We start from the raw sequence: 27,276 nt of genomic DNA, 5'->3' as shown, positions 1-27,276 counted from the left end.
TTGTTGTCTATAGTTTTCCTGTTGTACAATGGAATTAGGACTACTTCCCCTCCAATGCTGTTTTAAAAATCAAACCACTGGGCATGGTGGCCCATGCCTATAATTCTAGTAACTCAGGAGGCTGAGGCAGCAGGATTGTGAGTTCAAAGCTTGCCTCAGCAACTTAACAAGGCCATAAGCACTCAGTGAGACCCATCTCTAAATAAAATATAAAAAAGGGCTGAAGCTGGGGCTCAGTAGTTAAATGACCTGGATTCAATCCCTGGTAGCAAAAAACAAACAACAAACCAAGGTAAGCAAGTGCTTTAATCTGGTGTTTGTTTTTTTGCACACCCCTGACTTTCTAGACACCCTGCCTTTGGAGCTCAGCCCACTTCTCCTGGTAGAGGTACCTGCAATACAGGGATCAAGCCGTCCAGCTCAGGAGACTCTGTGAAGATGACATGGGACTCCAAAAGTCATGTGCCTGGCCAAGGGTGGGACTCTGGTTATGCTGTTATTATTGCTACCTGGCATTTTCTACCACTGATCCTGAAGTTGAGAATTTAGTAGCCCAGCTCCTCTTATTCCTTAACAGAACAGACTGCAGGGCAGTTACTTCCTAAGATATCTGTTTAGTTCACCTCAGAGTTGCTGAAGTGTTCGTTTTTTTTTTTAATCTGTGATCAGATCATGGGTTTTGGCTTTTCCCTCTTCCCAGTAAACCCCACGAGAAATGGAAGGTGCAATGATTGAATTTATATGTCAGCTTGGCTAAAATATGAGAACTGGTTGTTTGCTCAAAAACCAGTCTAGCTGGGCACAGTGGTGCACACCTATAATCCCAGTGGCTCAGGAGGCTGAGGCAGGAAGATTGCAAGTTCAAAGCCAGCCTCAGCAAAAGCGAGGCACTAAGCAACTCAGTGAGACCCTGTCTCTAAATAGAATACAAAAGGGCTGGGGATGTGCCTCAATGGTCAGTGTCCTTGAGTTCAATCCCTCATACCAAAAAAAAAAAAAAAAAAAAGTCTAGCTGGACCCAGTGGTATGTGCTTGTAGTCCCAGCTACTTGGGAGGTTGAGGCAGAAGGATCACTTGAGCTTAGGAGCCAGTCTGAGTAACATAGTGAAACCTGTCTATTATAAAGCAAAATGAAAAGCAAAAGTCACACTAGCAGTGTTGCTGTGAAGGTGTTTTTTCCATGTGATTAGCATTTACAATCAATAGACAGAGTGAAGCCCATTGTGGGGGGTGGGTCTCATCTAATCAGTTGAAGTCTCACTAGCAAAGACTGTTTCCCCAAGGGAAGAAATTGTTCTCCAGAATCTCCCTGGCCCAAGTTTCCAGCCTGTTGCCTTGAAGAACTATATTTGGAACTGCAGCATCAATTCTTCCCTAGGCTGCCAGCCATCCAGCCTGCCCTTCAGATGTCAGACCCCACCCCCCTTGTTGTGTGAGCCAGTCTTTTGAAAGAAATCGACCTCTCTGCACACACATGTGTGTGAGTGTGAATATATCTCCTATTGGTTGTTTCTCCACAGAACCTAACAGAGAAGGCCAAGTCAGGGGGAAAATGCAAAGATCCAGGAGATGTGTCCCTTCTACCTTGTGAGGAAGATGGAGTCTCATCCAAGGTCAGCAACCAGGGAAGTCCCAGCTCCAAAACAAGAGAGCTGAAAACTAACAACCGTCATTTCCACTTCGTCCCTGAGAGCAGAGTCCAGGGAAGAAGAGCTGGTGTGGAGGCCAGGACGACGATCGTAATGACGAACGTAACCGAGGAATGTCTTGGAGAGCATGCGTTCCTCCTCCAGGTGAGGAGACCAAGACCTGAGCGGCTGCCACTGGCTGAAGTTACTTAGCTCCTGGGGAGTCAAACAAGGGCACTGGGCCTCTGGCTCTAGGTCCAATGCACTTGGACCCCACTGAGATGCCTAACTGAAAATGACCCAGCGCTGCTCTTTGTATCTTGCCAGTGAGGTTGTGAGCACTCCAAACCTATGCATGAGCCCTCCACCGACACACTGTGCGGGACTCCCCCTCCGCCATCTACCTGTACAGGGAAGCACCTTGACTCATAGGGAGGGACGCACTTTTTCCTTCATCTGTTCTAGTGAGGTTCAAACCTGTATGCCTGCAGCAAAGCACGCTGAGAGATGGACAGGATTTACACTCCTGGTTCCTTCACTGGTAGGATGAGACAGGTGGACCTTTAGGGGCCTTTAATTTCATTTAAGCTGAAGATGGCAAATGCTTTTATGTTCTCATGAAAGGAGCCTCACAGAGCCCCTTCTTAACACATGCACCATGTGGTCACCACGGCTAAATGGCCAGTGAACTCCTTCCTTGGGGGCTGGGGGTGTGACTCAGGGGTACAGAGCTTACCTAGCGTGTGCAAGGCCCTGGGTTCCAACAACACACACACATATACACACACCACCACCACCAAAACCCACAACACTTCTGAAGAAGTGTGTCGAGCAAGCCCAGACAAACATCTGGTGACACCAGGTGGTCCCTGCACCTTCACCTGCTCCCGAGAACCAGTCTCCAGCCGCCTGGCCCAGGGCCTCCCTCACCTCTCCAACTCAGGAAGAGCCCTAGCATGACCTGGTCCCCAGGAAGGGGAAGGAAGGACATGGAGATGGGGAGAAGATGAGGGTGGAGGGCAGGCAGGATTTACTAGAAAAAAGGAAGAATACTGAAGGAAAAAAAAGTAGATCAGAGAGGACAAAGTCAGAAAGCCTGCACCAGCGGGGGCACTTGGACCCTGGGGAGTGCACTAGGGGAGGAGAATTTGGGAGCTGTGGAATGGAGAAGGAAAGAGGAGTTCAAGAAGTTTGCTATGAGTCCTCAGTGGACGCCTCCTTGGGCTCTTGTCAAGAAAACCAGCGAAGATTTCATTTGTCTTCCAGCGAGTGCTGTGGGTTTTCTTACTACAGGACGGCTGCGTCCTGCTCAGGGCTCCCTGTGGGCTGGGACCACAGCAGGCCCAGGCTCCCACAGGCTGCCCTTGTCCTTCCACTTGGCCCTGCCCTTGAGCCCGAAGTGTCTAATGTCTGCAGAGCGGGGCCACTCTAAGGGGCCTTCCCGCCTTCATCTCCATCTTCTGAGGCTTCCTCGCAGCTCCATCCTCTCCCACAGCAGGCTGGGTGTTTCCGATCCTTGTCATAGCATGTCATCATTATTTTCAAGTTGCATTAGCCAGAGAAATGCAGTAGATCATCGCCTGAAGGCCTAATTATTTCCATTTAAAAAATTATAACTTCTTATCCAATGTATCTTCCTAAAATACTTCCCATCTGTCAGTCTCTCACTCACAACTCTCCAGTATCTCTTCGCTGCCAAAAAACAAAGCCAACTCAAAATAAAACAGAAACTGTGTAGCTTGGCAGTCGGGGTCTCCACTAAAGGATGGGGGTTCAACTCCAAATTTCCTCAGAATCACAAGGTTAATTTACTCTTTAGACCAAGGTTTCATTAAATTTTACATAAACCCTGTCAACTCACCTAACTCAACATTCTTGCTGTGGGTTAGAGTCTCCTAACACGTCTGCCCTTAATTCCCTTGAGCTCAATTTTCTTTGCAGGTCCATGGAACTCAGCTACTGGATGGCAGGATCATTCGAATGGCTACTCTGATATTCCAAATCAGCATTGGCTGTACTGAAGCTACCAACTCAAGGTCCTCAACTCGAGTTCTTCTTACACATCTTATTATTGCATTCGTTGATGTAATGAATATTAAAAACCCCTTTTAGTCAGGCATGGAGCCTCTAGTCCCAGCTACTGGGCAGGTGGAGACAGGCAGATTGCTTGAGCCCAAGAATTCAATGCCAGCCTGGGCAACATAGCAAGACCCTATTTCAACAAACAGACAAATGAAGCAAAAAATCCTTTTAAGTGGACTTTTTGTTTGGTTCCATTTACTGACAGAGTGAACCAAACTTCTTTAAAACTATGTTTCCACCACCAGGCACAGGGGCACACACCTGTAATCCTAGCAGCTTGGGAGGCTGAGGCAGGAGGATCAATGAATTCAAAGCCAGCCTCAGAAACTAAGTGAAGGGCCACACTTCCTAAGGACATCCTATTGAAGAGAGGTTCTCTGCTGGCTCTGTGTGGCTCTCCTGTAGGGATCTCAAATTAAATAGGTCCCAAGTGGGATCCACATGAACAAGTTCCCTGGCATTCATATTTAACTGGTGTTCTGCATTTGTATTAATTAAAACGAGGTAATTCTACCCATAGGTCACCCTTTCGCCGCTGGTCATGCAAAGGATGTCCTGATGGCACATAGCCTTAGTTAACAGCCACAGACTACCTTTCTGTCAGTCTCCAAGGTCAAGATCTTAGGTTCTTTAATGAGCTACTCTCCCTCACCCTCATTTTTCAAATGAATCTGACAGAATTTATCTTTGTAATACTTTATTTTAAAAATCCTACATTTTGTTCATTTTTTTAAACAAAAAATTCCTCTTCTCACTATCAAAACAAAACTAACAATTTCTCCCCTCAAAAAACCAAGGGACTTAATCTCGTCCTCCCCCACCAACAAACAGTACACTTTATCACATCCCTTGACCTGGCTGTGGCTCTGCCCTTTCTGATGTCCTCAGCACACCTGCTCCACACACCAGCTCCAGGAGGGCAGAGGATGGTGGGGCTCCCACCCACAGCTCATGAACGCCCCGCTCCGGCCCAGGGCCCTGAACACACCAGAACTCAATAAATACCTGCTTCAATAACTGAGTGAGTACAAATTTAGCAAGGAGAAGGGACAAAAAGAGAAAGCATATCTGCTGGTAGAAGGGTGAGGCTGAAAGAGGAGGCTTGCGGGGAAGCCCAGAGTTCTCTTGCTGCAGTCAGCCCTGTGTCCATGGCTTCCTGTGGATCAAAAATACTCGGGAAAAAATGGCATCAGTGCTGGACACATATGAACTTCCCTCTCGTGGTCATTCCCTAAATGATGCAGTATAAAACTCTTTGTGTAGCGCTGTTAGGTGTTACAAGTCATCTAGAGATGATTGAAAGTACACAGGGGACGTGAACAGGGGCTGTGCAGTATTACACCATTGCATATATGGGACTGGAGCATCAGGGATGTCGCTGTCTCTGGAGGGTTCTGAAACGCATCCCCTATGAATACTGAGGGATGACTCTACAGATGGGCCACATAACCATCCCACACGTACCGACAGAAGATTCGTCTCCTCCCAATGGCCGGCCTCCATCCTGCTTCCCAAATCTCTAATCACCTCCCTAAGCCAAGGGACAGCACTGGGGGGTCCACACCAGGGTCTGGGACCCTCACTTCCTTTGTGAGAGAGGAGCGCGTGCTGACCTGGCATGATGGTCTTCTTGCATTCCTGGCACTTGGACGAGTACTCGTTGGAGTAGCAGTCTGTGCAGAGCAGCTGGTCCTCCTTGGCCGCGAAGGGCTTGTCCACCAGTGAGCTCTTGCACTGGAAGCAGTGGAAACAGGCCTCGTGCCAGTGGCGGTCCTTGTAGGACAAGTCCTGCAGAGTCAGACAAACAGGACGGTCAGGGACAGGACAGGAGGGGCGTGGAACTCCTGCTGTCTGACCCACAGCACAGGGCCGGGTGCGAACAGCAGGGACAGCCAGGAATGAGGTGGGCCGGGCCAGTATGCCTTCCTGCACACCACCACCTCACAGGGCACACTGGTAATGCCAGGCCACTTGGTCCTTGCTAGAGCATAGAGCGGCAGGTTAAATGTGTGTTCGTGTGTGTGTGTGTGTGAGAGAGAGAGAGAGAGAGAGAGAGAGAGATGCTTTTAAAAAATGGATGAAAATGGATTTTCCTTATCTATTTCCTGTAACAAAGATCATCAGAAAATGGATCATGGTGGTCACAGACAAGACAGGGAATAATCCCGGTGTTGGGACACCCAGAGATGGAACCCTCCAAGGGCAGGCCCCTGGGTTAGCTGGTGGGAGGATGTCAGGAGAGGCTTCCCTGTAGGTGCCCCCAGTTGTGTGTGAAAGGTCCTGGATGCAGCAAGCTGGGTGGGGCGGGATGGAGAGGGGATTCCCGGCAGAGAAAGAGCACGCATGTTGACAATGACAAGCCGTGAACGACACACTGGGCAGAGCAGTGTGTGGGGCTGGAGAGACCAGCCAGGGCGAGGTGACAGGTTCATCTACAGGGTCACTGGACACATGGCTTCCTCTCTTGTCAGTGGAGTGTCCATCTGTCCTGAAGGCTGTGGAGAGGGAAATGTTAAGACTGGCTGTGACAGGTGGCTAAGGGAGGGGGGAAGGAGGGGACAGGAGGATGCAGGGGCTGCCTCGGGCTGCATCTGCAGGAGACTCAAGCAGGGTAGAGATGGGAAAGGCACTGAGGAGACACAGCCAAGCACTGTAGTCAAGATGAGGAGAAAGGAGCCCAGGAGAGAAAACTGTGTTGACCCTGCACTGCCCTTGGCCTTGTCTGAGGAATCCTAAGATGTCCTTTGACATTTGCCCTTTTACAATGGCACACGGCAACAATTTTGACACTCAGCTGTACCTGTCCACTGCTGTCTTCATGGGTCTGTCCAGCCCTGCCCCACACCACCATCCATTTATTAACAAGGCAGAAGCCAAATTTCAGGCCACCGCCTGGTTCCCCGGCCAGTTTCCAGGTCTCAAGTATCTCGCCCAGCCCATAGGAGGGCTGCTCACACAGATGGCCATCAAGAATCATCTTCCCCAGACAGCTCTGTTACCCATGCAGTCAAGCCTGGAGTGACGCCAAGTGTGGGATGTGAAAACATCTCTTGGATTTGATTAGCAAGTCCTAAGCCACCAACTACACTCAGAACCCAAACTAGAACAAACAGTTCTCTTTTGCTAAAATACCAGTGTGTGCACTTGTGTGTGTGTGTGTGTTTTCCCAGAACTTCAGATCAAACTAAAGCTATTTGATTTGGTGATCTCTTTGCACATTTTTTTCTTAATTCAAGGAATGTAAAAAAGTGTGTGGTTGATACACTTTGAAGACAGTCATGTCCAAGACCTCACGGTGAGGGGCGAGCTTTGTGTTGGTCCCTCCTGAGCTGGGAGGTCCCTGTTGGCGGCTTACTTCCTGGGTCAGCTACAGGTAGAATCACTGCTGATGCAGGAAGAGGAATGAAGGTGAGACAAGGTCAAATTTTCTCAAAGCAGAACTGGAGGCTTTGTTCTCAGGAGAGAATCAATTTGGGGTCTTAGTGGGTTCTCTGAGATAGGTACTGCCTCTCGGAGGACCAGAGGTAGATCTTACTGAAATGCTGCAACCCTTTCCAGTCTGTGTGAACCTCACCTGCAGGACATGTGTACAGGGTGGGGTGGGGGCAGTGCAGCTTTTGCATTTTTAGCTTAAAATATTGTCAGAAAGTCTGCAGAAAAAATCATGTGGGCTTTATTGGTTTTTCGATAAATAAAAAAAAAATACAAACTGCTTTAATTTGTGTTGATGTGTTCATATGTGAAGTCATCATGAATAGCAAAGCTCACAATCTGTAAATACACATCATAATCACTCAGGATTAGGAACAGCCTCCGCTCTCTCCAGGCATGTGTCCCATCTTCAAAGAGGAATTTGAGGGGCTGGGGTGAAGCACGTTGATAGAAGAAAGAAAAAACTTCAAAACTTCAGAAATTTGAGATACTATTGATGGTAATTTGATCATGTTGCACATTTCAGGCACCAATAAGCCCTGCAAAGTGAGTATTATTGCTAAAGCTTAGAGAAGTTCATTATGTTTTCTAAAGTCACACAGCTAGTGTGTAGAATATATAGCTGAGCCAAGCTTAAAGCGCAAACCCTAATGCAAAAGATGTTTTTTCTTTTTTTTTAGCTAACCATACCAGCTGGAATCCTGTTCAGACTTATGCTGCTCTTGGCTTAAGCAAAATGTACTGTATACACCAGGCACAGTGGCGCATGCTTATAATCCCAGCAGTTTGGGAGGTTGAGGTAGGAGGATCGAAAGTTCAAAGCCAGCCTCAGCTACTTAGTGAGGCCCTAAGAAACTCAATGAGACCCTGTCTCTAAATAAAATATAAAAAGGGCTGGGAATTTGGCTTAGTGTTTAGCCACCCTGCATTCAATCCCTGGTACAAAAAAAAAATGTACTGTGTGGATACAGTGGAAAAAATTCAGAGCCCACCAAACCTCATGTCATTTAAGACTGTCCAAATGAACCAATTCAGCATTGCTTCTGCTTGGATTTTGAATAAAGAAGTTGAACAAACCATTTAGAGTCCTGTCCACCGAGAACACTAATCGCCTAATTCGGGTTTTTTTTTTTTTTTTTAAATAATGCTGTCACTATTACAATGTTGATTGTGGAGTATATGCATTAAAAACTTCAATTTCATATGGAAAAGGGTATAATGGCTCCCTAAAAAATTACAAACAGAATTACCATGTGACCCAGCAATTTTGCTTTTGGTTTTATAATCAAAAGAAGTGAAAGTGGGGTCTCATAGAGATATTTATGTATCCAGATCAGGACAGCATAATTCACAATAGCCAATGTAGATGCAACCAAACATCCATTGATGGATGAAGGGATGAGCTAAATGTAGGATATCCATGCAATGGAGTTTCATTCAGTTTTGGAAAGGAAGGAATCCTGTCCCCTGCTGCAACATGAACTTTGAGGACATTGTGGTAAGTGGCATAACACAAATACGTACGACCTCCCTTGCGGAGATAAGGAGTCGAGTGAATAGACCCAGACAGTAGAATGTTGGTCATCAGAGGCAAAGGGGGACTGAGGATTGGTGTGAAGTGGGTACAGAGTTCCAGTTCTGGAGATAGAAAGTCCTGGAGATGGGTGGTGATGGTGGTTCAGGGTAAGTACCACTCTCCTGAGCTGCACACTCAAACATGGCAAACTATGCTGTGTGTGTTTCGTCATCACTCAAAAGTCTGTTTCGATAATTCCATTCCACGTGTCCAGTGCCTGTATGGGCAAGAAGCCCTTAGCATCTCTCCCTGGTCGTCAACTCAATGGTTCTAGAACCACATTGCCTAAATTCAAATCTTCCATCATGCACCCGCCTGACTGGGAAAGTCATTGAACGCCTCTCAATCTCAATTTCTCACCTGTAAAACAGAAATCATGTAGCAACTATTGGCTGCAACAGTGGAATGAGTCAATACATGTAAAGCACTTATATAGCAATTGCTCAATGAATGTTAGATTAAGCCATCATTCAGATCATAGCTAACAATGAAAACAGTCGCCTCAAAATGTCACTTTCTGCAATTACATTTCCTTATAGAGTATTAAAAATTAGAATATCTGCCATCTTAACACCCCCATGCTCTTCACTCTACCACTCAACTTTTGTATCGTGCTTTTTGATTTTCCTTGGCTCCTTTGGATGTACAATTACGTTTCTGAGTTTGCCTTACCTATTTGGAGCCATACAATAACCCTATGAAATAAGGCTTCATTCTTTTACATAAGAAAATTTAACATAATGATACAAAAAAAGCTATGTTTTCTGCAACATGCCCAGTCCCTTCTGCCTTTGTTGATCCAACAGAACTAAACTGTGTTCCTATTTTTCACCTGGCACGTCAGCCCCTTTCCAAGTGGGTCTCACCTTGTTCCAGCCTCCTCTATGTCACTGCCATGCCCTCCCCTTCTCCTTGGGCTCAGCTGTCTAACTCAGCTCATATCTCACCTGACTGTGAAGCTTCCAGCCAGGTCGATATGGCCTCAGGGCAGCCATGAACTGCCCTGGCCCACAGAGCACCGGGAGAACCTGTACATCTCTTTCCAAATCACATTCAAGGCCACACACCTCACTCCTTGTGCTATCAACAGCTCCTGCCAGGCTCTTCCGGGGGGCTCTCAGTCTGTGCTCTTCAGCCTGGGCTCAGTTAATAAATTCATATCACAGCTTCTTCCTGGACTCTTAGGTGAGCAGGAAGCAGGAAGTGAGCAAAGACGTTAAGGCAACAGGAAGGTCACTGAATACTGCCAGTTTTGATTTCTCAAAGCACGAGGAGGCTTTCGGCCAGTGTGGTATTCTCTGAGTCTCAGTGGGACTCAGGGCTGCAGCCCCCGGACTCCCTGGACCTTAGAGACCAATTGGAAAATGCCACCCAGTGGCGGAGAAGCTAGATTATAATGGGTCAGGCTCCTGCCTGAGCTGGTATCATCACCATGGTCCAGATCATCACCTGTAAGGACCTGGGGCCAGGTGACCCTCTTCATCTCTCCCACTCACAGCTCTAAATAGATTTTTAGTGTAGTTGTTAGCACCATGCTAGTCTGGTCTAGTTATTTTGTCTAATTAATTCTGCTTTTTTTTTTTTTTTAATTTTTTCCACAGTACAATCAGCCCTTGGTATCTCTGGATTCTCAATCCTTGGATTCAACCAACCACAAATTGAAAAGTTTTTTTTTTTTTTTTAAATAATTGCACCCGATCTTTTTCTTGGCATTATTCCCTAAACAACAGAGTACAAAACTCTTTGCATAGCATTTACATTGTACAAAGTAGTCTAAGTAACCTGGAGGTGATTCAAAGCTCATGGGAGAATGTGCACAGGTAAAAGGAGAATACCACACCATTTTATCCAAGAGACCTAAGCACCTGCCAATATCCAAGGGGGGGTCCTGGCGGCAAACCCCAGTGAATACCAAGGGACACTGTCCTGTATGTGAAGTGCAAAAATGAATGCAAGAGGTAGAACTAAGATGCTGAGACACGAGGATAAGAAACAAAGACTTGGGATTGGGGGTGGAGCTCAGCTGTAGAGTGCAAGGATCTGGGTTCAGTCCTCAGCACCATGCGAAGGGGAAGGGAAGGGAAGGAAGTCAGAAAAAGAAAGATCTTTTATACTTCCCAGAAAAAATATCAAAGATAGTCTTGTACTCACAGAAATTTCATAAATTGCAGTAAAATTCCTTTCAGATTTTATATTTTTCCATGTCAGAAACATTCTTGACATGGGATGTGCTTGTTGGTGGCTGCAAAGGTGTCCTGGTGGCTGAGCCCAGGGGTTGAGTGAGTGGCCTGGAGGGATCCTTGACCTCCAGCCAGGGGTGGGGGTGGGGTTCTGGGCAGCAGGGTCGCCCTTGAGCCCTTGACTGCAGACAGATGTCCTGGCCCCTTTTACACTCCTCCCCCTAGGCTGGGAGAAATCTGGTTACTGATTCCCCAAAGCAACCATTTCTTGAATCCATACAATCTTGGTTTGTGAATGGATTCTTGTCTCAATGAGGCCCAGCATTTTGAAAGGATGACCTATGCTTTAGATTGTCAGGTGATTACATTTCCAACAGTATATTCTTTCGATTCCTTACAAAGTCTGGAAGTGTGGGCTGGGATGTAGCTCAGTGGCAAAGCATCTACCTTACATTCGCAAAGACCTGGGTTCGACCCCCAGTTCCATAAAAAACACAAACAAACAAACAACCCCCCCACCCCCCCGAAAAAAGATTTTAAAAAAGCCTGGAAGCATGGGCAACAGCAGAAAGGACAGCACTGAAACTGACAGTTTCTGTCCCAAGTCCTCCACAGACGTTAACTCATTCAATTCCCCTGACAGACATGCAAACACAACCTTGAGCATCACAGCTTGTTTTAAGGTGGAGCCAGATCTAAACCCAGGCAGGAGTGGCCCAGGTCCTGCCCCAAACAATGCAGTTGCTATGGACACTGCCCACCAGTATACTTGGCAGTTTCTGGGGACTTGTGCTAATCTGAATATCAATTTGATGTTTCCCATTTAATTGACTTAGTGAAACCTGACTTACTACCTGTTCTTAACTCCTGATAAATGCTCTAGATTTCCCCTGCTGTCCATCACTTGCTTTTAGTTGACTATAGCTAACACTTCTGAGCCTGGACATGATGGGAACATGCCTAAGACTGGACTAAGTTTGATCCAATCAGTCTTCCCTTTGCCTCAGCCATATATATACATCCCCAAACCGTTTCCTGGGGCATAGTGATTTAAAACTTGCTCTACCTTCTCTACATGCTTAGCTGCTTTGCAAGTAAAACTTCTCTTTTGCAAAACTGTTCCTTTTAGTGATTGGCAGACTGCGTGGCAGGCAAAATAGCCCTGGTTCTATAACCCTAGGAAGCAGGACATCAGAGTTGTAGAAACAAACGTCACCTTTCCTGCAGCACAAACATCGCCACCTGGAGGAACTCAGGGGAAAGGTAAAGGCCTTTCATTGACTGTCACTTGATAGAGGCCAGGCAGGCACCTCCTCTTCACAGGACTAACCACATGTGACCTGAGAGCCATGGCCCGAGGCTGCAGGGGACAGGCAGCTAGCGAGCTTCTGTATTCAAGTTCTGTCTCATCTACTTCCAAATCCCATAATCCTGGGTGAGATCCTCAACCTTAAATCTCAGTGACTTCTCCATTAAATGGAGTGAGAAAAGCCCCTACCCCACAGAGGCATTAGGAAGAATTTGATCTTGCAATGGGAGCATCTCCAGATACCTGGATCATGCAACATGTGGGAAGCGAAACCCCAAACGCTAGTTTTAGATCTGCAGATGTCTTTTTGTTCATTATTTTTTTCTCTTCCCAGCACCCTCTAAGGCACATGGGAGTATGGTAGTCTGTCCCATTTCACAGCTTGCAGACATATAGAAAGTTCAATCTGAGACGGGAGTGTGGCCCAGGTTTTGTTGAAAGTCACCAATTTGTTAAATGCATGGTACTCCAGAGTTATTGGCAAGCCTACCTTTTCTTAGGTTCTAGAATTTCTGAAGCCAGAACTTAATCTGTCATCCATCTACAAAAATATTTTGCCAGTCCCAGTCTCCGAGAAAAATTTCAAGAAGGGTGTAATGTCAGAGGATCATGAAATTTTATTCATATTGCTTCCTCTCAACTATTCCCCTAGCCAGTGGAACTATTCCAAATCAATGATTTTACCCTTTGAGATCACAGCATTTCCTCAGAGTAATGTAATAGAATTAAGGAATGTAACTGAGTGACTGCGTAGAAAAAATATTCAAGTAAGCTAACTATGGGAGTGGTCCTTGAGTCTTGTCTCTCTCATTAAAAAGTCAGTCAATACCCTCAAAATGATCCAAATTCCCATACACTTGCCAATATTTTAAAGCTGTCCTTCAGAGAGAGTTGAATGAGGCCTGCAGGGGCCATGCTATTTTAGGAAAAGAGGGTGGCTACCAGATCCACCCACTCACTCAGTTGCTCCATCAAGTAAGTACCCCTTCTGCTGGGACATGTGGCCTGACTTCCTGAAATAACAACATTTTTTTTTTCTATCATTGCTTCCTCCACAAAGTCAACTACATAATTATTTTTGAAAGGCAAGCAAACCACCACAAAAAGTCCCCAAATGGCAAGGTCTGACTTCAACTCAACATCTCTTTTTGTTCCAAAACATAGAAAAATCACACCGTGTGACCCCACATATCTAAAAACATCAATCTGGGTTGAAAAGTTCAGCATGATTAACTCCTGACTTGAGCAGCGGCCCTGCTGACTTTGGCCCCATTCAAAGGACTCTTGTTTATTTGCTCATATGAGAGATATCGCTGGAAGAATGGTTGGTTTTAGAGTCTTTTCAGTGAATGACACCAGAGACATGCTAAGCGACGTCTGTTCTGTTTGTACCTCAGCCACTGGTCAGAGATGATTAGCCCCAAATATTCAAACTCTTTCCTTTAAACTGGAGTGTTCCTTTGTCAGAATGACAGCTGGACCTCTCGTCGACTTCAGTATGTCTTTTCGAGGTAAGACTTTCATGAAATGGTTTTGTTTTTCTCTGTCTAGTAATTTATTCTCCAAACATTACTAATGTTTCCATCATGCAAACTGATAAGAGAGAGGGCGAGAGGCTTCTGGGAGTGTGTGGGAAGGGACAGACCACTAAAAGAATAGGAAAAGAGGGAAAAGTGGAAGTTTGAGGTTTATGATATCACAGGTGCTGTGGGGAATGCTGGGGCTTTGTGTCTACATCAGTGACCCCCGATGAAGCAGGCATCTGATTCCACTTTATGGATGTGGAGAAGAGCACCCAGGAGTCAAGTAAATGGATCAAGTTCACACATCTGGTGAGACACTGACCATGGAATGGAACAAGGCAGTCTGACATCTGCACTCTGACCCTTGGCCTACTAAATAAATCAAAAGACACTACTATAGGGTGGTTAGATGTCCCTCAAAGACCTATGCATTGAAGGCTTGGTCCCTAGGCTGGTACTTTGGGGAGGTGTGAATATACTTTGTATACAACCCGAGATATGAAAAATTGTGCTCTTTATGTGTATTAAGAATTGTAATGCATCCCACAATTTATATATAAATTTAAAAAAAATTAATTAAAGGAAAGCAGTCCTTAGGGTCATTGGGCCATACCCTTGAAGGGGTTGAGGGACCCTGGCCCCTTCCTCTGCCCTGTTCTGCTTCCTGACTCATGATGTGAGTGGTTTTACTTTGCCAAACGTCCTCACCATGTTGTCCTGCTTTGCCGCAGGCTTAAAAGCCATGGATCTTCCCAATCACAAACCAAAATAAACCTTAACTTACAAGATATTGTGTCCTCCTGATGGACAGCTGATTAGTGCAGGGACCAAGAACATTCATCAGGTACAGCGAGACACTCACCAGGCAGAAGTTGGGAGAGGGAGATACTCGATTTTTGACCAGCCAGGTCAGCTGTCTTGGCTCCCAGTGGTCACACCTCTGAATGCTGTCAAGTTTGTGCTGTGTAACTCGCAGAATGCCAGTCCTGTTCTGAAGCCAATAGCAATGTGGCCACAGCCCGACTTGGAGCAGCTGATGTCACACATCTTTCATTTCTGCTCGGGCACAAGTCTTTTTCTATACCAGATGGAAATCATCCCTCAGCTGTCACTAAGTACCTCACAAGAGAATCAGTGGTGCAGCCCTGACTACTGTCTGTCCTAGGAATGATGTGAAAAAAAAAATACAAGAAGTATGCATTGGATGTGCCAGGATGATCCAACAGCAAACAGCCCAAGCCAATCCGCAGCAGCTAGGTTCTGATATTTACAACCACGGAGCAGAGGGGTGAAAACCCCCAAGGAACACAAAGTAATGAGGGTAGAAAAGACAAGATAACATACCACCAACCTCCCTGGAGTCAAGCAAACTGGGAATTCCCTGAGAGATCCCCAAATGGTCCCATTTTGTAACCAGTTCTGTGGCTCTCCAGATGGCAGCCACCTGAATAGCTTGTCAAGGCGTTTTAGCAGTGAATTTTCAGCTCAAAGATGTCAGAGATCCTAGAGACCCGGATGGTCCCTGCTACAGTTTGGATCTGAAATATTCCCCAAAGGCTTGGTCCCTCAGCAAGGACGCAAAGGCAGAAGAGTCAGCAGATCAGGGACTGAAACTTCTGAAACCATGAGCCAAAATAAACCTTCTCGTAAGTTGTTTATCTCAGCTATTTCATCACAGTAACAGAAAGGTGAGTAACGGACTCGCAGGGTCTCCTTCTGTGTCCTAGTCTGCACTAAGAATCTGTTGAGAAGTACAGGCCAGCACGGATGTCCAAAGATCTCTATTGAACCATGCCATTCATGGGAAGCTGATAATTCCTTATGTGAAACCCTTTTCCCATTTAAAACAAATAAACAAATCCTGTTCTCCCACTAGAAGAAGAGGAACCCATAATATCCCAGGGACTTTGAAGCTTTTTATGTGTGCATTTACCTAGGAAGGACTCCGGCTCACTCACGTACATACTCATTCATCAAATATTTACTGAGCAGCAACTGCTCCCTGTTAGTCATCAGGAGACAGACAGAAGCAAGAGCAGCCCTGAAGGAAGTTACTGTACTGGCGGGCAGGTGGTGGTTAGATAAGGACACTAATAACTAGAACAGGAAAAGTGTACTTGGGACATCAAGCACAGGTCCTGCGAAGGCACTAACCAAAAGCAGGTGGGCAGAGACCAAATCATGGAACAAGAGGTACAGAAAAGCGACTTGGGGGGCGGGGGTGTCCATGGTCATCAGAGGGGTCAGAAAGGGTGATAAGGCTCAGGATTTAGGCACAAACTGTGCAGAAAGCTCCTGGATTTTGGGGTGCACAGAGAGCCCAAGAGAGCTACCAGCAGGTGGGTACCTTGCAGTCGCAGCCGATGGGCTTCCCACACTCTTCACACGTGTTGGCGTAGAGTGCTTCAAAGCAGGCCACACAGTGGGGGTTCTCCTCCCTCAGGATGTACTTTTTCCCAAAGAGAGACTCACTGCAGTGGTGGCAATCAAAGCGCTCTGTCATGTTGACACCCGGCTTCTCAAAAGCCTACAAAACACAGAGAGAACCCAGGCATCAGTAGGCACTCTCCACGGGCCATGCACACAAAGCCGTCACCTGGCACCCCCATCTTCTTCTTTAGCCAACCGGTGGCTCTTTTCTCTGGGTTCATCACCAAAAGTCACCTTTCAGTGCTCATAATTTTCAATTATATGCTTTTTTTATTAGTTGGGGCCAGTTTTGTGTTTGAGCGTATCCCACTTCTTTGACGGTACCGATTATGGTTGACTGCATCAGAATGTCGGATCCGAGTTGGCACCAGAGTCCCCATCTGGTTCGGCCGCGGGCATGCTTGCAACATGTGACCCCACCATACCTCTTCCTTTCTCTCTGCCCCCAAAATAGAAAGGCAGGCATAGAAACAATATGCCTATTTCTATTAAAAGATTTTCCATGAGCTCCCCTTTATGATTCACCCACGTGAATAGGAAGAAATCTCAGCAGAATAAGGGAGGGATATCTGGGGGAATCTGTGACTGGACTCCAGGAGAGTGCTGCCCTTGACCTGGATGTTGCATTGGGAGGCACAAACGGCCCAAGGACACAAGATACTGCCAATGTCCCTCAGGGGGAGCTGTTTCTCCCAGATGCAAAGCCGGTCCTCCTGCAGCTGTCCAGGTACCCAGAGGGCAGGAGAACAAGACTGGCCCAGAGGATTATCACAGAGTGGGAAATGCAGTGACTGCGGTCAGCGGCTCTCCTGGAGCCTTGCAAAGAGGAACAAGAATGTGTCTCCATGGAAGACACGTTGTTTTATTTTTCCAGGATCAGTATACAGTTTGCACGAATAGAAAGAGAGAAAGGTGGGGGCAGTCGGGCTGGAGGGGATCAGGTGTTCCTCCTCCCCTCCCCTCCTTGTTCGGCCATTGCTATAAAATTACACCAGATAGAAAAGGTCTCCTATAGGAACACTTGGTGTGGACATTAAAATACAGTTGATTTTCTATAGGAATTTTTTTTTTAAAGCAGTAATTCATTTGCTAAGAAGTGAACATTTCTTTCCCCGGTTGTTAAAGAGGCACGCCCCTTGGCCATGCAACTCTGAGCCAACTCAATTCAATTTCCAGTCATTTCCAGCCCTTTGAGGGTGAAATCCCAGAATTAGATTCTCTGACGCAAATGAAATATTGCTGCTTATGGGTTTGCGATTACAGCAAATTTGATAGTGTTTATTAATTTTATCCTCTTGTGTATACAAGGTCCTGACAGCAGTAAGCAGGGATGTGAACATCTTTCAAGCATCCTTACTTGGTTATTTCTGTGTTCATTGTATACTTTTCTTCCAAGAGAAATAAACACACAGCTGGATACATGTGGCAAGATCCACCCCTCTAAATCACTCTTCCTGGGGTTAAAGAAAACATCGTCTGGACACTCTTGTGATAACATCACAAGATGAGGCTCTGGAGCATTTGGATTATTGTTCTGAAACCCAGCAACTGAATAGCCTTTGTGTGAGGCATTCTGAGGTTGCAACAGCTATGCTGGAAGATGGTGTGATGCTTTCCTGTAATTCTCCGGTTATTGGCCCTGAGAGAACTGTCCCTTATTTCATCCCAATCCGGAGCCAACCTTCCAACATATATATTTTTCCAATAAAGGCTGCCATTTTGTTGTGGAACGAGAGGATTTTTTTGTCTATTCTGTTCACACAAGTAGAAGAATAATGATTTGGGAATTTGTAAGAAGAACAATGAAGAAAGAGAGAACTAATTATAAATCATGGAATTTTAAAACCTGAAAACTATCCCTGACATTATCTTCAGACAACTCCTTCATTTTAGGGATGGAAAAACTGGAGCCCAGGAGTTTTGGTGAAATAAAAGGGAAGCCTCCAGGGTTCTCCCCAGTAGCCATCTAACTTTGAGAAAACAAATGGCTGATCTGAATGGAAAGTGAGTCCATGTGGGTTGGACAAGCCCCAGGACGCCATCTGCAGACTATACAACTGTCTCTATGAGGCACGGTCTTTGTCTGCACCCAGTGAGAAGCACCTGCTTCCCTCCAAGGTCAAGATCGTGCCCCACATCTAAGGCCAAGTGTGGCATGTGTGTTTTACACCTCCTATGGTTGTGTAGGTCCAGGACAGAAAAGCATCTAAGGGCGCAACCTCTGAGAATAACTCGGGCTTCTCATCTGCTCAAATTATGACTGAGGCTATCCTGTGACAATTGCCATCACCTCTGACACCGACTTCCATAGTAAGATGCACTTTACTTCCCAAGGTCCTCTGAAGAATTTCCAAATAATTATAAGAAGTACAAACCCCAAGAGTCAGGATAAATAGTCCATAGACTAATGCGAAAAAGCTCAGAGCTTCCCTTTTGTCATGGAGGGTTGAACCCATTCCTCTTTTAATTACATGAGACTAAATAGAATATTCTTTTTAGTTTTGTTTTTGGTGCTGGGGATTGAACTCAGAACCTCACACATGTTCTACCATTGAGCAACATCCCCAGTCCCATAATGTTTTCTTAAAAAAAAAAAAATGTGTTTTAAAAGTTACACCATCAATCCTGAACCTTTTTTTTTTAATGGGAAAAGTGTCTGTAGTCTTACATTAGAAGTTTGCTTTAACTCTGCATTTTTCAGTCCTATGAAACACCCAGCTGTTCATTCACTCACTCAAGAAACATTGGCTGACCTGGGATTACGTGTCAGATGTCACACAAAGTGCTGGAGGACAAAGATGAGCAATGTACTGGCCCCTCCCTCAGGAACTGGTGGTTTAGATGGGAAAGTACCATTTTACAAATTGCAAGGTTCTACAGCAGGAGCTCAATGGAGATGAACAGGTATCGCGGGAACACAGAGGAGTCTTCCCTGGGAGGCCCAACTGGGCCTGGAGGAGGGGCACCTATACTGGCAAAGGGTGGGCCAGGTGATGCTACAGGTCAAGGGGTGGAGTAGGCCAAGCGGTGGAAATGAGAAGTGGTGTAGGGTGAGCACACCGGGAAGACAGAAGATCCAGCTGGCAGGGGTGGCAAAAGGCTCAGCCTGAAGACCATCAAAGCCAAGGCAGGGCCTGAGTGCCTTGTTGGTGGACTTGGCTAAGATGTTCCCTGTGGGCAATAGGTGTGCATGTGACCGCCTCCATCCTGCACACAGCTAGGGGCGAGGCAGGCCTCATTAAATATCCACTGCCTGAAAGCCTGGCCTGGCTATGTAAGGTGGGGGAGACAAACCCAAGGGAATGGCTCTTAAAAAATGATTTCATGTTGTCGGAGTCCAGGTCCGAATCTTCCAGTACACGTAGGACGTCTTGATTTCATAGGGATTATTAAGCCTAACTGCGCAATCCACTTACCCTCTGTGAACTCCGTACACCTCCTGACAGGTTAGAAAGAATTCCTGCCCATTACCTGGTACACAGGAATGCTGGTGAGATTAAGCAGGGGCATGCAGGCAGACACCTGAACATGTGGTGTGACCGCTGACTTGTTATTCTCCTGAATCAGATCCAAATTACAGTGTCCCAGAGTTCCTATCCCTTCCCATTCTCTGATGTCATTCCCCCTTGGGCTCTGAACAACCAGGGTACTTGAAAAAGCTGTATCTTAGGATACTGACTTGAGTTCAGGCCAAGTTACCTGCACTGGGCGGGGCAGGTACCAGGTGCAGCTCGCAGGTCTGGGGCTGACCTGGCAAGGGAGGGCTTTGATCTCCACATCCCTTGTCAGCCAAACTTCAAGCCAGTTACAAGAATAAGGTTCAGAGAGCAACGGAGCAGGGATGCCCGGGCTTAACAACTACTCAACACCGTAAAACCCATGGAACACCACGGGCCTATGCATGTGCTCTGTTTTTAAACTTGCAATTTAAAAGCTGTCAAACAAAGTTTGAGTAGGGGAAGTGTTGGAGGTACAAAGAGAAAAAAAAGCATGAGATCAAAGGGAGAAGGAAAATAAAAAGCGAGTAAAGGTAAGTAGAGGGAGGTGGTAGAGAGGGAGGAAGAGGGCCAATGGGGAGAAGAGCTGCCAAGACATTCAGAGCAGGAAGCTCGTTTCTTTGGTGGTGGTTGTTCATCTGTTTGATTTTGCTTTTGTTTTATAAGGTGTGTGGAGAATCAGGAGAGGGACTGGCATGGTGCTCAGCCTCTCCTTGGCTTGCTGGCTGAGGTCTTTGAGTTTCAGGTCCCTCCTTCCCAAACAGCAAACCTGGTGGCCCCCACACAGGCCAGCTTTGCCAGAGTCTCCTTTTCAATGCCCCTTTTATTCAACTACTTACTTTAACCTGATCCCCAAGGGCCCATTTTCTCCTCCCCTTCCAAACTCCAAAGGCACTGCTTTATGAGACTCTGCTAATACAGCCATTTCCTAAAGAGCTATCTACGAATGTCTCCAAGCACTTCCCACAAGACCTGCAGAAGCAACTCCAGGGATTTTATCCTTGGACCAAGCTGTGTCCATCTTTAAATGCCACCAGGGACCCACGTGAGAAATTCCATTGCTAATTGACCATCAACCAGAATTCATTAGAGAAAATTAGGTCTATTGTCTGTGGGTTCTTCTTAAGAACAGACCATAAAAACGCAATGCTTTCGTGATACCACTCCACACTGTGATGCCTGAGTTCCCTACTGGCCCTAGGCACCGATCAGGTGGGCAGTACATGCTGCTGAGACACCTCCCAGCAGCACAGGTCTTTGTAAGTACTGGCAGAATGAGTGAACCAATGGATGGGGGGGGGGGTGAACACAAGCATCCCAGAGAGCACAAACACATGGGCAAAAATCAAGACTGAAAATGGGGAATGTTTTCGTGTGTACAATCCCCTCTGTATGGCAAACCCCAAAAAGCAATGTGGTTTGGCATCTGGTGTTAAAATTTCTACTGTCACATTCCCGAGCTTCCCCCTCACTCTTCCAACATCATACCTTCATCCTTCCTTCCAGATAAACTGCTGCTCCCACAGCGAGAATTTTTCTTATTGTGTTTGGACTCTGAACCCACATGAACACACCATTACACTGGCCAGGACGGGGCCTGGCCAGATAAAGAAGCAAAAAGCCAGCCAGGAGACACTCCCAAGCTCTGGGGAAAATGTACAGATTCCCTCCTACACACACACACACACACACACACACACACACACGTTGGACTCCAGGGGTAGGCACCAGGTGTTCCATACAGACCACTGCGTCTGTCATCAAACATTCTCTACCCTCACTCAAGGGCAGGGAGGGACTCCCACACCCAGAAACATGCTCAGAGAATAGCTACCCCAGTTTGTGTCCTCTGGATGGAAGTATTGACACACAAACTCAGCTCACCCCAACACTGTTCTCATTTGCCAAGCCAAACTTCTTCCTTTAATAGAAATTCTGGTGAAAAGGATGTTGCTGTGTCTAAAAAGAGAATCATGTATCTTGAATCTACTTGAAATCAACTTTTAGATTTTAGGACTGCAAACCATTTTGGATTGTGAGATATAACACTGACTATGTTTACCACTCTGCATAATGGATTCTTTTAGTGAACCTTTATTGAGGGTATCTACGGACAGGGTTGAGGGATGTATTATAATGTGCTACACACCCTGGTAGCTTTCAAGAATTATAAAATTATCTTGTCTGTGATATTTTTAAGACATGCTTTATGTAAGATGGTGCTAGTATAGATAAATTGCAGTCCTCAGAATTTTCCTTTGAATGCTGAATAAGGAAAGGCATGGGAAAACAGTAAATGTCAATGTCAAATGATCTGAAGTCTATTGAATACAAGAATAGCTATACTTGTGCTCCCGCTTCTTAATCTAGCCAAGGAGAAGGTATTGAGTAACCACTATTTCCCACGTATAGTATCAGGCACTGGGAACCTGAGATCAAACACAGTCTCCGAAGGAGTTCCAGTCTAGCTCTAGCTCCAACAAATGTAAACCACTCCTAAGGTCCTATCTTGTCACTTGACCTCTAAACCTGCCAGGTCAGTTGATGCATGACAACCCCAGTTATACAGGCTAGAATGACAGGCTGCCTCAAGTTCATAAATCACACCAGCGTGGGGACTGGAGGAGGTCCCAGCCTACGGCTCCAGCACTGCCTTGCTAAGAAAGCATAAGCAAGTTATTGGTGCTGTTTCTGCACCTTTGGAACAAACATCACCCACTGTCATTCATCCGTCTCGTTCTATCTCCAAGGGTCAGTTCGCTGCTTACTCTCTTGCTGCTGGCCTTCCATTTCCTATGACCCCTCCGGACTGCCCTTTTATTTTGGTGTCCCCCAACGTCCATGAACATCTGGCCTCTTCAATCCTTTCAGTTCTGCTCCTTGAACTGAACTGGACTGTCAAGATGACCTTGAACACTTCCTTCTACTTCACTCACTGCCGATTTCTACTGGGTCTAAAAGGCGCATCCACAAACAGAGTTCTATTTTCTTTTTAACTGGGCTCCAAGGACACTTTCTGATATTATTCTATTTACCCATCAAAACAAGAAAGCCACTTCTTTTATTGCCACAGATGTCACATGCCTTGCTGCTTGTGACCATGAGCCTAGAGGGCTTCTTGAAGGCCCAGACAAAATCAGAACAGTAAAGGTACAGCCAAGGATGAGTGTGACGACACATATGTGTGCTGAGGCTCAGATGAAGCTCGAGAACCACTCATGAGAACTGGGCTGGGGATGAGGGCCAGATGGGGCCCAGGCCTCTTGGTACATTGCCACGTAGAGAGCCATATTTTGCAGCAAAAGGAAAATCTAGACCACTGTTAAACACAGTAGGAAAAATGAGAGCTGATGGGAGAGTTTTTAAGCAAATACATTTTACAAGGGGCCGTATTAGGATTCTGCAGAGAAGATGAACCAAGAAGAGATACAAGGATATACACCGAGGGTCCTTGGCTTACAATGGTTAGACTTGTGATCTTTTGACCCCCACAATGGTAGACACTTTTAATAGCCGGGCACTGGCAGCAAACAGAGCTCCCCATCAGCCCTGAAATCATGAGGGGAAAATAATCTACATGTGCTCTGTTGCTCAGCTGGGACGCTTGCAGGGCAGGCAGTCACTGCCTTTTTCAACTTGCAGTATTTTAAACTTGCCATGGGTTTATTAAGATTCATCCCCTTGTAAGTCAAGGGATCTATCCAGGGATTTGGCTCACACAATTATGGGAAGCTGAAAAGTCTCAAGATCTGCAGTTGACAGGGTGGAGACCCAGGAACGCCAGCAAGTTTCAGTCTGAAAGTCAGCACATGCAAAAAGCAGATGCGTCAGTTCCAGTCCATAGGCTAGAAAGGACCAAAGTCCAGTGGGAGAAAGTCCCTCTTACTCAGCCTTTCTATTCTACTGAGGTCTTCTGCCATGGGATAAGGGCCACATTCATTAGGGAAAGCAGTTGGTTTTGCTCAGATAGATGTTAATCTTATCCAGAAACTCCCTTAAAGACATGATCTGAACAATGTTTGAAATGTCTGGGCACCTCATAGCCCAGCCAAGTTGACACTAAAGTTGAAATCCACAATTCAGGATGACAGAGGAAATTCACTTGCTCACACCAAAGTCAAAATGCAAGCCTAGTGTCCTGAAAGACCAGCATTCTGTCACTAAAGAAAGCACATGACGTTTGTTTAAGGTGGGATAGTTCTCAGAGTTACCTTTACAGGCTGGGAAAACTTGAGCAAAATTTACTTTGATCTCACTGTGAACTAGTTTCAGTTTTTGTTTTTGTTTTTTTGATGGTACTGGGGATTGAACCCAGGGCCTTGTGCGTGGGAGGCAAGCACTCTACCAACTGAGTTATATTCCCAGCCCTGAACTAGTTTCTTTCTCTGTAAAATAAAATAAATATTCAAAATTTTCATAATAACCCTGCCATAAATGACAGTGTGACCCTATTTCCCAGCTGGGGAAAGTGAGGCACCAAGAGATTAGGTGACCTGACCAAGCCATGCAGACTGAGGGATCCAGATGTGAACTGAGAAAGCATAGGTCCAGTCCAGGTGCATCCTGGAGTCTACCCACACTATACTGGTGGTATATAGTGCGACTGAACTGAAATGAGGCTGAATATAAAAACCTAGGTGGAAAGTAAAAAGACACTTGATCTCTTATTTATGTGCTGCTGTATAAACACATCTGAAAGCACCACAGAATGATAAACACTGCGGGAATGCACTTCTACATACGAAAGTCTTACCTTTTGGAGTCAGCTAAATTTGAAAAGCTTGTGAAATTTTTTATTAATACATAAAAACTTTTCCTTTCTTGGGTTTTATTGATGTTTAATTCCTGGACTAGGAATTCCTGCACTTCTAATAATTGCTGCAATTTTTTAAAAAATCTAAATTATCTTTAGGATACCACAAAGCCTCCTCCTTTGTGTATTGTTATAGAACACACATAAGCAGAGTTAGCACCAAAAATGTGAAATGTATTTAAAGTAGTGTTCTGAAGACAGTTCTTCCTGATTATAAGCCCATATTGTGATTTATTACTTCCCAAAATATGTGCAAGAGCTAGCATGCCATAAATTGGGCCAAAGGAAGGCAGCGGTAACATTTCATCAAAATGGGTTAGACTAGGTCCAACCAACCCAACTGAGATTTGAAAGTAAATATGACTGATTCCTCATTTACAATCCAAAAATAACATTTAACATTTTCTTCCCACAATTTCAGGTATGTTAAGATATCACAACTTAAACATGAGAATCCTTTTCATTTAAAAGAAACCAATGTTCTTTAACCTGATGGTTCCGTTTTTAAATTTCTGCCCTAGTCAAGGAGATAAGTCACACACGGCAAACTCCACATCTGTCTACACAAGGGAAATGCCTGGGTCACTGGCGCGCAGACCTGCCTGCCCAGGCAATTCCCTCGGGCGTCCGGCCTGAGTGCAGAGAGCTTGGACGGTTGCTGCTTTCCCTCCTGGGGTCAGCGGCTGGACGCGCCGCCAGAGTTTGCCCCGGGCTCGCCCTTGGGTGATTCAGCCCTTCCGTGCCACCTGGTGGTGACCCACCTAATGAGGACGCGAGCTTTTGCCCTCCCTCTGGGGATGGGTGAGTGTTTCAGGTATCCAGGTCCGTGAGGTCACCCCCGGCCCATTCCGGGTCCCAGTACTCGGGGTCCCCTCCACGGTTCTGGTGCCCTCTCCCCAGGGCCCCCTTTCCTTAGAGCCTTTCCTCTCCAACGGTTCTGCTCCCCTTTCCCAGGGGTCTCTCCCGCATTGTTTAGGTCCCCCGTCCCGTGGTCTCTGCCCTACCGCTCGGGTCCCCTCGCCCAGTCATTTTCACCCTTCGCCCCCACTATTCGTCTCCCCTCTCCCCGGGGTCTTCTTTCAGCAGGGTCCCTCCTCCACGTTTCAGGTCCCCAACCCTAGTCTCCCCTCCACGGTTCGCCTCCCTTCTCTCTGGGATCTCTGCCCCGCAGATCGTCGCCCCTCTCCCCAGGGTCCCTCCCTTAAGGTTCGGATCCTTGTCCCGGGGTGTCCCCTCCACGTTTCCTCTGCCCTGCCCCGAGGTCGCTCCCCACCTCCACCGGGTTCAGCTGGACTCTGCCGGAGCCTACGCCTGGGGCGGCTCCGGGCGGAGGCACTCACGGCGCGGCACCGGCGAGGGGCTCCCGGACGGGGCGGGCGGGCAGGCGATCCAGCGGCGGTCGGTGGCGGCAGCTTTCAGCCTGCAAGAGTGGAGCGGAGCCGCTCCGCCCTAGAGAACCCCCGCTGTGTCATTTGACCATATAAGGAGACGCGCGCCTCGGAGCGCGGGCGGCGCGGGCTCGGCGCGCTGGCACCCGGCGCGGGGCGCGGGGGGCGGGCGCCCCTCGGCCTCCTGGTGGCGGCGCCCGGATTCAGCGCTCAAAGGTCCCGATCCTTTGTTTTGCTTAATCTCACCTTCGCTCTCGCCCGTTCTTTGGCGCACGGTGTTTACCGAGCTTCGCCCCACTCCTGGGCTCCAGGGGAGAGTTTAGGGTGAGGGCCGAGGCAGGTCACCCACGACTGTCCCACCTTCTCGGGAACCGGAGGCTGGCCGCGGCCTTAGGGAACGGATGGGCCACTTCTTAGTCTTGAGGAAAGCAGTCAGCGCGCGCGCCTGGCACGCTTTTGTACGGTGGGCTTTTCTCTGCCCTATTCTGATGATGCCGGCCTCCGTCCGTCACAAAAGGAACTCGAGATGACGAAGAAGAATGGATGAGGGTTCTTTGTTCCATTAGGGAAAGTACTAAGGGAAGCTCCTACCCCAACACTCCAATGCTTTTTAGCTATTTGCATCCCCCTCCAAGACCGGGAAGCAAAAGTGAAGAGGGAAGGTGCCTTCCACACTAAAAATCCTAGTCCTCTGGAAGAAGCCCATCCTCGGTGGGGGAGAGGTGGCACTGTTCAATAATGCAGCAGAGACTGCATGGACAGAGTCCCATGCATGGGAAAGGGGACATCGCGATCGGAACGTTTGCTCTTGGGCAGGGGTCCTTCCCCAAGCAGACACGTGAAGATAAACAAGTAGCAGCAAAAGCGTGGTATTAGTTCTGTGGGCGAGAATAGTATGTTAACATTGAGGGAAGCTCAGGGTCAGACATTTTTCAGAAAAGCCAGGAAGAGCTATTTGTTGGCTTTCTTTGGGTTGATACTCCATCCGGGGCTACCTATGAGAGTCAGGGGCGTCCTGGTATAGCTGCCACTTACTGAGCTCTTCCTGGTCTCTCCCAGAGACCTTTTAGGTAAGGATTATTACTCCAATTTTATGGTGAGGAAATTTCAGCTTACAAAGATTTGTTCAAGGCAAGGCAGATGGCCACTTTTCAGTTTTTATACCTGCTGAGATTTGAACTGGAGTCTGTCACATGGCAAGACCTTGCAGGCACTTGACAGGATGAGAAATGCCCCCACCTCCCTTCAGTCACTCTGGTGACTTCCAGAGGGCTGAGGCTTGCCACACAGACAGGAGCCAACCAGCCTTGAATGTGGAAGAGTCCAGCCCTCTCTGCAACCTCACCTCCTGTTCCCTGAACTAGGAGGTATCTAACCAGAAATACAAGTAACCAGCACTCCACCTGAATTCTCACTGA

At 46.9% G+C, this 27,276-nt stretch overlaps 2 protein-coding genes and 1 non-coding gene across 4 annotated transcripts in view; 1 reads left to right on the top strand and 2 right to left on the bottom strand.

Annotated features, from left to right (window-relative positions):
• The window catches only part of C14H2orf49 (chromosome 14 C2orf49 homolog), a 35,062-nt gene extending 30,901 nt beyond the window's left edge, over positions 1 to 4,161 (top strand). The window contains exons 5-6 of the transcript XR_011704440.1: positions 1,521 to 1,793; positions 3,570 to 4,161. The gene's annotated coding sequence lies outside the window, so the exon portion shown is untranslated. The remainder of the gene's footprint in view (positions 1 to 1,520; positions 1,794 to 3,569) is intronic.
• Positions 1 to 25,877, bottom strand: part of Fhl2 (four and a half LIM domains 2) — a 37,516-nt gene extending 11,639 nt beyond the window's left edge. Inside the window, exons 1-3 of one of the 2 annotated variants that reach the window (XM_027951782.2) lie at positions 25,744 to 25,877; positions 16,078 to 16,257; positions 5,324 to 5,498 (exon numbers count right to left, since the gene is read on the bottom strand). In XM_027951782.2, coding sequence (XP_027807583.2) covers positions 5,324 to 5,498; positions 16,078 to 16,233 — 331 coding nt within the window. In that variant the 5' untranslated portion in view covers positions 16,234 to 16,257; positions 25,744 to 25,877. Of the gene's footprint in view, positions 1 to 5,323; positions 5,499 to 9,785; positions 9,861 to 16,077; positions 16,258 to 25,743 lie in introns of those variants that run through there. The other variant, XM_027951784.2, reaches the window with a different exon arrangement.
• Positions 23,948 to 24,020, bottom strand: Trnag-ccc (transfer RNA glycine (anticodon CCC)). Its single transcript has one exon. It is a non-coding gene; the product is annotated as a tRNA-Gly (tRNA).
• Positions 25,878 to 27,276: the final 1,399 nt, after the last annotated feature.

This window comes from Marmota flaviventris, chromosome 14 (assembly GCF_047511675.1).
Source record: "Marmota flaviventris isolate mMarFla1 chromosome 14, mMarFla1.hap1, whole genome shotgun sequence".
NCBI lineage: Eukaryota > Metazoa > Chordata > Mammalia > Rodentia > Sciuridae > Marmota > Marmota flaviventris.
Note: the sequence above shows the minus strand (reverse complement) of the source record. Positions and strands in the feature narration are given on the sequence as shown.